Here is a 13,506-nt window from a genome sequence, read left to right as displayed (position 1 = left end):
TTTCCCTTAACAAAAGAATATGGTAATTGAGTAAAAATTACGTTATGTTATCAATAATTTCTAGGTTCCGAGTGCAACTCAGCTAATTATGACGATGGTCGGAATGTCTATTCCCAGAAAAAGGAAATCTATAGACATCCTGAAAACTGTTCGATTACATTTTCGCATCTGATTTTAGAACAAAAAATGAGTTCTTTAAACTGTAGTTAGGTGCCGAGTATATCAAGTTAAATAATTTTTTCCCATTATTAACATAAAAATACCGTTTTCTTCTTTTTGTTGGAATGAAGCGAATCTTCCCTTTCAGCTCCACAACGTGATCCAAACTACGAAGGTATCACATGACCTAACTGTTGCCTGATGCCTATTATTTATTTATTTATTTATTTATTTTTAAAGCATGTTTAGAATAATAATGAATATAAGAATAAAAAAATTTCGAACGAATGAAAAATTTTTTTGGTTCTTCCAATTTCCTTAATCGATACACCTCCACGTATCATACCTAATCGTTTCGATTATTTTTTATCAACACCAATGTTGCCGTTCGAAATCTTGTTCACGCCACAACAAGTAAACCGAGAGCACGCAAATACCGTGAGGACGTACGACGATAAATATTTTATCATCATATGATGTTCGGTGCTGCGGCCGTGTTGCGCACGAGTCACGGTTCAACGTTCTTCACAAGACGATTTTACAGTAGTGACTAATGTGACTACAACAGTGGCAAACACGTCATAATCACGCACTCGAAACGAGGTGCGATCAACAAGTGACGCGTAGAGCCGACTAACTGTGCGCTGCGAGTTCCACGCCACGAGAATGCTACGTTAGTGCACGCTTCGTTGTGGTGGTGAATGGTGTTGATGATAACATGAACCAGAGTAATAATAATAATAATAATTCCTATCATATTATCATATGTTGTCAATGTTTTGTTTCGTTTTGTTCAATTCTTTGCATTACATTGAACGTTCTACATTCCATTAGTAATTATCGGCAGCAAACAGCACATGACGATCGAGGTAAATATCATAATGTATACGAATATTACTACGCGTTAACATTTGAAAATAATTTTGAGAAAAAGTAAACATTCCGGCGAAACAATTGACATTTCAATACATTTTTGATAATGTAATTATAACAATTATTATATGTATTAATAACAACGATTACGGTTTTAGTTTTTATTTAGTAATTTAACTGATAGTACATACTACATGTTATTGGCTTTAATTCCACTATTATAATAACTCTGACTACCGTTGTGTTTAACATAAATTATTATTCAAATTATATGTCAGGGATACAATTATTAATAGGTGCATTTGTTACTACTTATTAGCCAACAAAGCTATAAAACACTGTGTATTTTTATTCATTACATTAAGAATAGAGATCAATAACCATATGAAATTAACTTGTATATTTCATCTAATATTCTTTATTTTTAAACGGCTCACAGCTTAAATAATTTGTTTTAGCTCTGTTTAGTACTTACTCACATATATGTCTTCCATAAATTAATATGTAATAGATTATAATATTTATATTCAATTTTGTATTTACATATTAAGATAAAAAATAATTAATAGTTATTTAACTAATATTTTATTTAAAAAAATAATGACATTTACATTTTATATTTCATAAGTAATCAAATTTAGGTAGACATTGTATGACTTGTATGGTCACTACTTTTGTATACTAATAGGTGTCCTATAAGTTCAAAAAATAATGTTATTGAAATGATTTTAAAAGGGTCTTTTTTGAATGTCATTCCCCGTTATCTTCATTTATTTTTAAACAAATATTTAAAATAATTTATAGTAGCTAGGGTATATTTTATTTATTAATCATATTTAGTTTAATAATTTTAAGTTGAAATATTTACATTTTAATCAAAATAGTGATATTGTAAGCATGCTTATTATAAATTATTATAAATTGTATAAGTATTGTACATTGTATAAATACAACAATATAGCTGTTGTAAAACATTGTCTTCTTAATAGAGTAATTTATTACTATAGTATATATGCATATATTGTTATGACTAATACTTCCCCAAAGTATTACATAAATTCTGAAAAATATTTTATACTTAACAATAATAAAAGTTTAATTTGTTTTCTCAAAGCTGTTACATTTAAATTATAAATACTTTACGCAAAGAATAAAACAATATTTCTAAATATATTCCTTATGTATTTAGATGTCCTTGAATTATAACTACTTTTATGTAGTATGTGCACCTGCATATTTTTAAATTAACTAATAGCCACATTATAGGACTAGTTATTTAAAATAAACTGTTATACTTTAACATATGAACTTAGCATAGTATTAAATGTAATATTTTTATTTTTAAGCAAATTAAATAAATTTTAAATTTATGTATATAGGTATGTAACATGTTGTATTTATAATATACTTTTTTTTTAATAAAGTTATAAATTTATCAAAAAATGAGCTTAAATATTTTTAACCTCAATAGATTATCTATTCATATTTAAAAAAATTACGTTAATGTGTAAAAATTATTTTGAAATATGTTATTTATTTAATAAATCATAATTATCACATCTCTACATAATTTGAATCCTTTTTTTTTATATTTAATTTGCCTTTGAATTTTAATTCTTATTATAATATAACAAATATTGACATTAAAACAAATAATTAAAATATAACTATAAAATAATAATAGATTTAATAACTACAGATCATAATTTAATGGTAATAGTTTATATTTTTATTAATAAATATTAATTTAAGACATTAATAAATTAATAATATAAGACATCGTGACTTTTTATTTAATTATGTAAATTATATACTTTAAGTTAGTTACTAAATATTTATTGTTATTTATTAAACTGGGATAAATGTTTTTTGCTTACTTAATATTTTAATTATCATTAAATTTTTGAATTTACGGAAGAAAAATGAATGTTATTCAGTGTGATCATGGTAATTGGAAACACTCAACAACTTTGTGCAGACTTCATATATTTCAATTCTGCTTTTTTGGCTTACTAATAAACACTAATACACATTTTCAGATAATTAGACTATATTTGTCACAATCAATTTTCGAGCATGCGCACAAAAACTTTTTTTTTTAAATAACATGACCTATTTTTAACCACAAATTATTGTTTTCTGTATTCTTTAATGAATTTTAGTGGTTGAAATTCTTTTCTAAGTTAAAAATTGGCCGAGTTATAGCAACTTGATTTTATGTTACTTGTACAGGTATAACAGATTATAAAATACATAATTAATAATAATTTAAAAACATGATTTTTCCTAATAAAACTACTTTCTTAGTTACTAGATTTAAATTTAAAAAGAAAATAAAGTGCATAACCTAATAAAATTAATTTAATTTGATTTTTAATATTTTCTAGGAAATCAAAATATACTGCAATATTCAATTGGTTTTTAATAGTAGTTAAATGGCTAAATTGCTGTTAAACCTTTTATAACAATAATTAAAAATTCTCCTACTTTTATATCATATCATTCATAATTATAATTAAAAAACTTTCATTTTTGGTAAAAATCAAAATGTTTATAATGTTATGAATTTCAATATCTTATATAATTTATCATTCTTTCTCTTTTGATTTTTTCTATCACTATTATTATGAATTATTTTTTTTAATTTTGTTTTGAGCAGTATGTAATTTTAATAACACTTAGATTTTATAACAATAATTAACATTCCTATATAATTGTAAATAATTATTAAACATAATTCATAGCCATATGTGTTAAAATATTAATTTTGTAATTATATTTACATTCTATAGTTTTTATCTAACCAAAGAATTTTGTTATTATTATTATTTTTATTTTAATATAATTTTTTTTTTTTGTGTAATTTTATCTAATTTAAATTTGTACATTCCATAGTAATAACACTAATTATAGTTTAAAATTAGCATTCTTTGAATTTATTTACACGTGATTTTAATAGTTGTTTTTAATTTTTAGATGAGTCATGGAGAATTCAGACTATCGTCCATTGCCACCTCCAAGGAATAGTGTCGCTAGTAAATGGATGAAAAAAAAACCACCAGTACCATTACCGCGCAAAAATGTAAACACAAATACTAGTGTTTTGAAAGATGGCTCAAGTTCAACATCTTCAACTTTTAAAGAAATAAACATTATGTTTGAAAAACATATTAAACCAGAAATAAAAATGGCATCTGAAAATGTTCAAGAACGAAAAAAGTCTGTCATCGAAAGTACTAGAAGTATGAGCATTTGCATTGAAAAATCATTTCGCAGCCTCTTGCCTAGACCTGCACGACAACATACAGTTAGTCAAACGTCTGAAGATTTCAAACAAGATGTAACTGAATCTCCAATTGACAACGACATATTTTCTTCGTTAAGTTTCGATTCTCCAATTCCATCAGATAGTAATTCTGAACGATCATTTAGTAATTATTATTCAGAATCAGACTTCTGTTGTTCACAACCTCCAAATTTTCCTCCACCTCCTTTGCCTCAAGATTTATTGTACGATAAGATACCAAACTCAAGTAATTGCAGTAGCCAATGTGGATCATATTCAACCGAAAACATTTATGAACTTATCACAATTGGACAAAAAAAATCACAAGCTACTTCCTCATATGAAAACTGGAATCCAATAAATGAGGGAAGTGTCAACATTAATAATACAAGTAATATTAAAAATGAGTCTAAGAATGGAAAATCAGATATTTATGAAAGTATTGAACCAACTTATTTATTAAATAATGAAGACTTTTCTAATAATACAAAATCAGTAGTTCTACAATTTGACCCTTTACAAAGTTCTTTTGGTAATGTATTGAAAAAAGAAGAAAAAGAAGTAGAAGAAGAATGCTTATTATTACAAGAAATTGATGAAATATTATATTCATCTCATTACAGTACTACTGAATCTACAAGTGTTGTAAATCTTGAAAATATAAATGAAGATTTGTATGCTGTTCCTGATCCTCCAATCCGAACAGATTCGATTGAAGAATTTTCCAATCCAGTAGTGTTACATACTGATGATGAAATAGATAATAGTATAGATTTAAAAGAAGAAATAAAAGTCGATCCTACATTTGAAGAAAAACCAAGAAAAAATTCATTAAAAAGTTGGCTTAGTATGAAACGTACTTTAAAAAAAGTAGCTGATGGATCAACAGGTTCAGTTCGAAAAATGAAATCAATACTTAAACCAGAAGAAAAAGATTTTGTATCAATAGAAAATTCTAATATCTTTCACAGTGGGGTTTTGTTCGTAAGTGTTGACGAAAAAAATAAAGATCTTGAAAAAAAATGGTGTCAAATTGCTGGTGGTCAACTTAAGTATTCAACCAATAAAAATGAAATGACAAATTTAATTTCATTGGCTTCAATATTAAGCATTCAAATAGTTAATGAATCTAAACAAAAGTAAACCTATTTCTTAATTTATTTTTATTTTATTATTTATATTTAAATTTCTTTCAGGGACGGTGAAGATATATTTTGTTTTATAGTGAAATTCATGTCTCGTCCTCAATCAATTTTGTTTGGAGCTATGTGTACTACTGAACGATCAGTGTGGATGCAGAAATTCTTAGGATCAACAACAAATTTATTTCCACTTAAAATGTCTTCTGAATTCAGTAGAGCTGGTTATGCTTCATTGAAAGTATAAATATTTGTATAACAGTTATAATTAGAATGATTTTTTATTTTTTTTTTACTACTTTAAATATAATATGTTTATAGGAAGGCATAAATGGTGAATGGAAACTAGCTTGGTTACTGCTGTACAACAGAGTATTTGCTTATGCTAAACAAACATTTGGACCAGAAATTATTGATTTAAGAAAAGTCAGAAATGTAGGTTAGTAAATCTTTTTTAGAATTAAACTTTAAGTCTACCTAGTAATAGAAATAATTTTTAATTAAACTTCTTGGTTTTTCTTATGTATGTTAATACGCATTTTTCTTAAATTAGAATATAAAAAAGTATATCATATACAAGTTTTCATAAGAATAAATTTAATGTGTTAAACTTTTCTTTTTCATTTATTGATCATTGTTATAATACGTTTAAAAAAACCTAAGTACAAAAGTAGATTGAAATAGATCTTTAATTACTTTTATCAAATGTGAGATTTCTTATATTTATGTATTTTATTTTATGTGAAATTTCAGCGATTCAAGAAGATAAAGAATTAGAAGTATCTGTGTTAGTCATAGATTGTATTACAAGGTCAATTTATTTGAAATTTGACGAAGATTCAGAAATTTTAAAATGGCAACATATTATAAAAGCAGAAACTGTGAATACAGGTCCACATTTAAAAGATCAGCAATTAAGTAAAGATCAAATTCCAGTCATTGTTGAAAAATGTGTTAAATTCATTTACGCTCATGGTATGTATTATAATATGGAATGCTATAATCAGTTAAAATTAAATTATTTCAATTTTTTTTTTTACAGGATGCTTATCAGAAGGTGTTTACAGAAGAAGTGGTTCATGTTCTAATGCTACTAAACTCTTATCTGCATTCAGAAAAGATGCTTGGGCTGTTCAATTAAGTCCTCAAGAGTATTCAGTATATGATGTGGCTAGTGTATTGAAAAGATTTTTTAGGGATTTGCCAGAATCTGTATTTACCACTGAACTTCATACTCATATATGTAATGCTGCAAAATGCAATTGTTCAGAAGATGAAAAAGTTATACTTTATAGAACTTTGTTAGAACGACTACCAGCTATTAATTTTGTTACTGTGCGTACACTTCTAAGTCACCTATATTATATTCAACTTCAGAGTGATAAAAATTTAATGACTGTGCAAAATTTAGCATCTATTTGGGGTCCTACTTTGATGCATATTGAAGTAAATCAAAGCAATTATTATTAGTCGTATAATAAAGTATAAGTTAATATTAAATTTTTTCATTTGAAATTTTAGGACAGTGATTCACTTAACTGGTCAAAAATAGAATCTGAAGTAATAAATGATCTTATACTTTTATATCCTAAATTATTTTATGTGGAAGATGATGAAACAATACGAGAAGATAGAATCTTAGAAGCATTAAAACAATATAATTTATCAAATGGTAATATACCTCAACCATCAAAACCTTCTGGAGATTTAAAAATTTGGATTTATCTTGGTTCAAAAGATAGTGAAAACTGTGTCAATGTCACTGTAAGCTTGTATTATTATAAAAGTTATTAATTAATTTGCTTAGAATTTTTGTTTTTTAGTTAAGTCCAGGTAAAACTGCCTTTATGGTTTGCAGTGAACTTGCTAATAAAATGGGAGCTAGTGGAGGATATTTACTTGGCTTACAAGAGGTAGTATGTAATGGAGCAATGATTCGTCCAATTCATCATTCAGAATGTTTATTAGATATAGTTCTGTTATGGGCTTATTGGGATGTAAAGTTTAGAAAAGACAATTATATTGTTTGTCTCCAACCAAATTCTTTACTTATTGAAATAATGCCATTTGTAAGTAACTAAGTCCATGACACATTTGTGTATATTGTATATCTATATAGTGTACTATGCAGTGGCACACAGGGGGGGGGGGGTTGAGGTCATAACACCTCTCGAAATGTCTTCCTTCATTACATTTTAATTTTACATAACTAAATTATACAAATGAGTTTACAAACAAGAATGACATTACATTTATAAAATTACACAATTATGCATATATTATTCTATTATAACAAGATAACAGTTTTCATTTAGTTTTCGTTGATCTTATAAACTGTTCATGGTAAATTAAGAAGTTTAAAGTATACAGAATAATAACAAATAATATCATATTAGGGATTTATTTTCCATGTACAGATATAAATAGTATATACTTTTTTATACAATGTTTAACAATATATTCCTATAGGGTTAATGTTAATGTAACATTACGTACAACATTAATTATTATAGTAAATTATTAATAGCAATCCCCCCCCCTAAAAAAAAAATCCTGTGTACGCTACTGATAATATGGCACCATAAATTTATTCATAAAATGTGGACTATTTATATCTTTATAGGCCAAAGAACCCGTAACTTTTTGTGCAGAATTGAAATTTGCAGAACAAAAGAGCAAATCATTTAAATCCTATTTATTTGAAATAAGTGATGGAAAATTAACATGTTACAAAGATAAATCTGTAATTTTTATATTTGAATTTTTCTAATATTTTGCTTTACTAACTTTTATTTAATTTAAGGGATCATCGACATTACATGAATGGTATATCAAAGATGTAATTTGGTATATTGGATTTGAATCCAAAAGAAATCCTCATACTAGGTAAATACTAAAAAAATTTAAAATGTTCAATTGAACAGAAGCTAATTTATTTTGAGTAAAATAGTAGTGAAATTTGTCTAATTAACTTTACTATGGATTTAAAGGTATATGGAATTTTATTAATTTTATCAGTACTTTTTAAACAATTATTTTGAAAATTATTTGTTTCTTTTTAATGTAATTTTAAATGTCAATAATTACTTTTCAGACAATTTATATTTAATATATTTCATTTTTTAGATGGTGTATAACATTTATTTTAAAGAATGATCTTCCAAAAGAGTGAGTAAAATATAATCAATGCATAACTTATAGTATTCAATTAACTCTCAAATAATTTTTGTTTAGAGTGAAAGATAATTTTGGTTGGTCAATTGCTGGTACTACTAAAGAAGATCATTTGCGTTGCATGGCTGCAATGTTATTAGCTGAATATGGAGTTGATAATATTTCTCCTCCGGTGACTGTGAATTTACTAGATTATTAAAATAATTTTTTCTAGGTATTTAATATTCAAATATAATTTTACTTAACTATTATAGGCATAATGTTAAAGTAATACTCTAATTGGGGTTATTAAATTAATTTTATACAAATCAGATATTTTCTTTATACCAATGTTTTATTTATAACTTATATTCATGTATTGAAAAGTTCAATTTTGGGAATTATTATTTTAAATTACATTTTATAAAATTAATTTGTTTGTAATGATTTAATGAATTAAATCAATTATTATATTAAATAATATGAAAATAATTGTTCATAATTTAGCTATAACAACAATGATCTCATTTATATTCACAAATACTTTTAACATCCCTGAAGTCTGAACAGATATTTTTATTAATATAAATGTTCTTGCCATTTATGGAATTCATACTAGTCTAATTCTAAATTGGTTTTTTTTTATCAAAATTTACCATGAATTGTTAGTGAACTGTTCCATTTGGTTTGTTAAGTTTTAAAGTGTACATCTTTTGTTCATAATTTTTGCATATATTAAATCCTATCTTTGTTTGAAATACAAAATTACGATTATATCTATTTGCGTAATTATTTTTTATATCAACTTTAAAAAGTATTTTTGATGTAGTAAACAATTAAATTGCATGATATTTTGTAATATTCTGTTGTAACAAAAAATATTCAATTAGCTCTGTTTAGAATTTAGTTAAGTTTAATAATCATGGTGCTATTAATGTGATAATTACAATTTAAGTATAGATTATTAAAATCAAACATATTATATTTTTGGTTTTACAATTTTTAAAAAAAATTAATAATTATAAATAAGAATTTTTACCATTTAAAATGTATTTATTTTAGTTTGGTGATTAATTACAATTAATTTAAATTATTATTATATTAACTACATCTAGAATATATATTTTCCTAATAACATAATTGTACTGGTAGGGTTAATTTAAGATGTATTTTTTTATTAGTTTATTATTTAAGAAATTGTATGATTATTATATAAATATGTAAATTATATATTTATAAAGCTTATGCACATCAGTCGATACTATTTACTGACCAGAGACTTACCTTAGTATTAACTAATAACAATAATTATTTTATTTTTTATTTTTGTAAGGTATTTTGGAAACATAATGTTTAAAATATAAATATACGATTTAAAATTTAAAAATGATATTTATTAAGCTGTTTTTTACTGATATACTTAAATTCAAGAAACATTGTAAAATATAACAATTTAAATAATTTGAAATGTAAAATGTCAATAATATTTTAATTGTTATAAAAACCAATATGATTAAGAATAGATAAAAATCACAGAATATAATTATTATTAAAAACTACTATGCAATATTGAATACTAGTATTCTCAGTGAAAAAAAATGTAAAATAAACATTTATAACTTTAAACTTTCACAACTTAGAAAATTTGAATAATATCATCGACCTTTATAATTCAAAATCATTTAAAATTGAATAAATACATGTGTGTTAAATGTTTACATGATTGAAATTAAAATTTGTAATACTAAATAATTTTTTTTTAGAAATAAAGTGTTATTCTATTCAACCGTTTTTGAAATCATGTGACCTTTATGAAGAATAAATAATACATAATGCACTTTTATATCAATTTATATTTTAGTATAAATCAAATTTTGAAAACATTTATAAATAGGGTCAACCCACCTGATCAATACACCTTATTGAGCTGTAAGTGATAAAAAAAGTTGATAAATAATAAAAAAGTTCTTAATAAATTCATCACAGTAAAAAATAAACATTATAAAATATAATAATTTTGTATATAAATATATTAAATAACATAGTAAACTCAAACATTTCAATAACTAGATTTTAAAGAAAATTGTCAGAATAGTATGTATATAAATACCGTGTGTTCAATTTTAAAGATAACAGGAAATATTTCAAACGCAAGACCTTTAATTTCATTCGGGATTTTTTTTACAGGGTAAAGGACTTATAAGTACATATGTTTTTGATAAATTCTAATTTTTAACTTTTTTTATCTGCGCATGCGCAGTAAAATAAAAATTTCTTATAATAGGAACCACCATTTTTGACACTGGATTTGGTTTGCTCTATTTTTTTTGAGCAACTTTTGGAAAATCCTTTGAAATATGCGATAAATACGAATCACCTAATTTAAAATTTTCGACCGCCTTAAAAATGTCAATTTTGAACATATCAAAAAACTTTAAAGATCAAAGTTACTCAAAAAAAAATAGAGCAAACCAAATCCTGTGTCAAAAATGGTGGTTCCTATTTAAGAAATTTTTATTTTACTGCGCGTGCACAAATAAAAAAAGTTAAAAATTAGAATTTATCAAAAACATATGTATTTATAAGTCCTATACGCTGTAAAAAAAAACCCGAATTAAATTCAAGGTCTCGTTCGAATTTTTATATAAAATAATAGATGTGGTTTTACTTATTTGGATTCTGTACACTTATATATTGTTCTTTTTTTTACCAAGTTATTATGTATTTCCCAATAACCTTTGACACGTTTGCAGTGTGTTACGTAGTGGCCCATGTTTTTTACATCTGAATCTCCAATGTATGAAATTGTTGACTGTAGTGAAAACCTAAATAATAAATTATTTATAATATTAGTATATAATAAATTACCTCCTAAAATATATATATAAATAGTTATTATTAACATCTAAATATTTACTTTTCTTTTCCAATAAACAACTTTGATGTTATATCATTGACTAAGATTTTATTTTCATTTATCGTATTACATTTAAATACGTCTGTTTCCAATAAAATATGTTCCTGCAACACTCATATGGAATTTCTACTTATTTTTTTGCTGTTTGGACACCATTTTTCTTTTTTTTCCGTAATATATTTATTTAAATATTTATTTATATCTTCTAAGTGTCCACTACTATTGAACAATTCGTTGAGTATTATTGTTGCATCATGAAATACGGTTTTTGTATTACAAATGGTACATTCCAATGTTTGTATACTGCTAGGTATATCAGAAAGAAGCTTGTTACTTAAAGATATAATATTGATATTTGCGTCCAACATTGAGGTTCCGGATTCTACTGGTGACTTTTTAAAAAATCCACTTTCTAGCAGCAAATTACCTCGTTGTTGATAAGTAATGCTTGTTGATCCATGAAGAGCTACATCTTTGCATAATCTTATAAAAGGATTCATTTTATTATTATCAATATATAACTTATAACTTTTGCTATCGATGTAACTTACTGTTTTTGCTACTAAAAGCGAATCAAAAGCACACGTGTTAAATATCAGAATTTTTTCTTTATTTACTTTAACAGCGGGTAAAAGATTTCCGTTTAATATCACTGATAATGAAGTTGATCGTAATCCTGAAGTGTTTAGTACACGACGAATATCTGAACATGGACTTGTATATTTTGATAATCGTTTGGAATTTATTATTTTTTTTTTTAATTTTGATAGGTTGGTCTGCTTTATTTCTCCAATTTTCTTGTGTTCATCTGTTATCATTATATTTAAATCAGATTTATCTGAATTGATAGAAATATCATCATCACTATAAAATTCCGATTCAACATCATTACTTATATCGCTATTTATATAAATTTCCTTATTTGTTTCATTACCATATATCATATCAGTACTACTGTTGTTTGATCTAAAATTATTTTTTGATTTATAATCTTGAATTTTGTTAACTTGTAATGATCTGGCCATTTTTAATTCTCCTTCTATCGATAATAAATGTGAACCAACAAAACGGTCTATGGTGTTAAGTGATTGTCTCAATTCATTTTTGGAATGAGAAAAATATCCTTCAACTGGTGCTCAAGTGGCCGTTTCATACTTTGATTTATATTATCTAGCCATTATGTTTGTCCAGAGAGGAAAATCTTTGGTAATCCGAAAAAGAGAAGCACATAAGCCAGGTAAAAAGTACCCATTCAAACGATCACCACGTGTATCAGAGAGAACTGCTACACGTTCTTTAATAATTTTAATAAATGTATCCATATTATTTGAAATATTATTAAGACATTGAACATTATTTTGAATATCTTCATTTTCTTCAACTATTTCTTGGTCATCTGAAATTATATTTTCTTTGAAATCAACATTTTTGATTTGTTTTAAAATATTTTCTCTGAATTTTTCTGACGAAGTGTAATATTTTGTACCTTCTATATTACCATCAAATTCTGAAGATGCAATTACTAAAATTTCAGTTAACATTGTTTTAAATTCATTAAGTGTTTTTGATTTTATAAGGAGAATTCAGTTCGTGTTTAGACGTCGTACAGTCCACACGTTATTGTCTCGCGCACCGCTTTATCAGCTCTCGTTAGCGTGTTGTTTTTGTACGTCTTCGTAATCAGCGCTCGTCGCGGTACCTCTACCGCCGGTAATGTATAATTTATTTAAACACTACCCAAGGCCAACCCAAAATATATTTTATCTACATCATTATGAGTAACTCTCGTCGTCCATCTACTCCTATCACCAAAAAACCTCAATTAATAATTAATAACAATAAATCTGCAAAGAACTCTATTCCGCCGTTAATTATCAGTAAACAGCTATTAAATGACCAAACAGGTGGCAATTCCCCCTCTGACCTCTCTGACAACGAATCCGGCTGGCAAACAGTCCCGCCATTATCTAAACACGTCA

General features: G+C 25.3%; 2 protein-coding genes across 4 annotated transcripts; one reads left to right on the top strand and one right to left on the bottom strand.

Annotated features, from left to right (window-relative positions):
* Positions 1-661: 661 nt before the first annotated feature.
* Positions 662-9,005, top strand: LOC112687780 (arf-GAP with Rho-GAP domain, ANK repeat and PH domain-containing protein 1). 3 transcript variants are annotated; one of them, XM_025560707.1, is made up of 12 exons: positions 662-1,028; positions 4,009-5,457; positions 5,515-5,698; positions 5,779-5,896; positions 6,211-6,432; positions 6,500-6,903; positions 6,979-7,221; positions 7,281-7,526; positions 8,081-8,200; positions 8,261-8,343; positions 8,584-8,625; positions 8,692-8,830. In XM_025560707.1, the coding sequence occupies exons 2-12, from the start codon at positions 4,016-4,018 to the stop codon at positions 8,828-8,830; spliced, it is 3,243 nt and encodes a 1,080-aa protein (XP_025416492.1). In that variant the 5' UTR covers positions 662-1,028; positions 4,009-4,015. The 3 variants fall into 3 exon arrangements, with proteins under 3 accessions (XP_025416492.1, XP_025416493.1, XP_025416494.1); XM_025560708.1 differs by lacking the exon at positions 662-1,028 and adding an exon at positions 1,037-1,140; XM_025560709.1 differs by lacking the exon at positions 662-1,028 and having other exon boundaries at positions 4,016-5,457; positions 8,692-9,005.
* A 2,305-nt stretch (positions 9,006-11,310) lies between these two features.
* Positions 11,311-12,535, bottom strand: LOC112687781. The gene is made up of 3 exons (XM_025560710.1): positions 12,079-12,535; positions 11,528-12,010; positions 11,311-11,435 (listed from the first exon to the last, which is right to left on the bottom strand). The coding sequence occupies exons 1-2, from the start codon at positions 12,469-12,471 to the stop codon at positions 11,951-11,953; spliced, it is 453 nt and encodes a 150-aa protein (XP_025416495.1). The 5' UTR covers positions 12,472-12,535; the 3' UTR covers positions 11,311-11,435; positions 11,528-11,950.
* Between the last annotated feature and the right edge of the window lie 971 nt (positions 12,536-13,506).

Source organism: Sipha flava, unplaced genomic scaffold (genome assembly GCF_003268045.1).
Source record: "Sipha flava isolate LNK unplaced genomic scaffold, YSA_version1 36111_pilon_pilon, whole genome shotgun sequence".
In the NCBI taxonomy this organism is placed as follows: domain Eukaryota; kingdom Metazoa; phylum Arthropoda; class Insecta; order Hemiptera; family Aphididae; genus Sipha; species Sipha flava.
This window is presented reverse-complemented; position numbering and strand designations above follow the sequence as displayed.

Excerpts from the sequence above, each read along its gene's own strand:
- LOC112687780 (XM_025560709.1), top strand. The coding sequence starts at position 4,016 with ATGGAGAATTCAGACTATCGTCCATTGCCACCTCCAAGGAATAGTGTC. Across the intron at positions 5,699-5,778 it reads CTGGTTATGCTTCATTGAAA|GAAGGCATAAATGGTGAATG; the intron begins GTATAAATATTT and ends ATATGTTTATAG. Across the intron at positions 6,433-6,499 it reads TAAATTCATTTACGCTCATG|GATGCTTATCAGAAGGTGTT; the intron begins GTATGTATTATA and ends TTTTTTTTACAG.
- LOC112687781 (XM_025560710.1), bottom strand. The coding sequence starts at position 12,471 with ATGATATATGGTAATGAAACAAATAAGGAAATTTATATAAATAGCGAT. Across the intron at positions 12,011-12,078 it reads CGCTTTTAGTAGCAAAAACA|ATTATGCAAAGATGTAGCTC; the intron begins GTAAGTTACATC and ends TCCTTTTATAAG.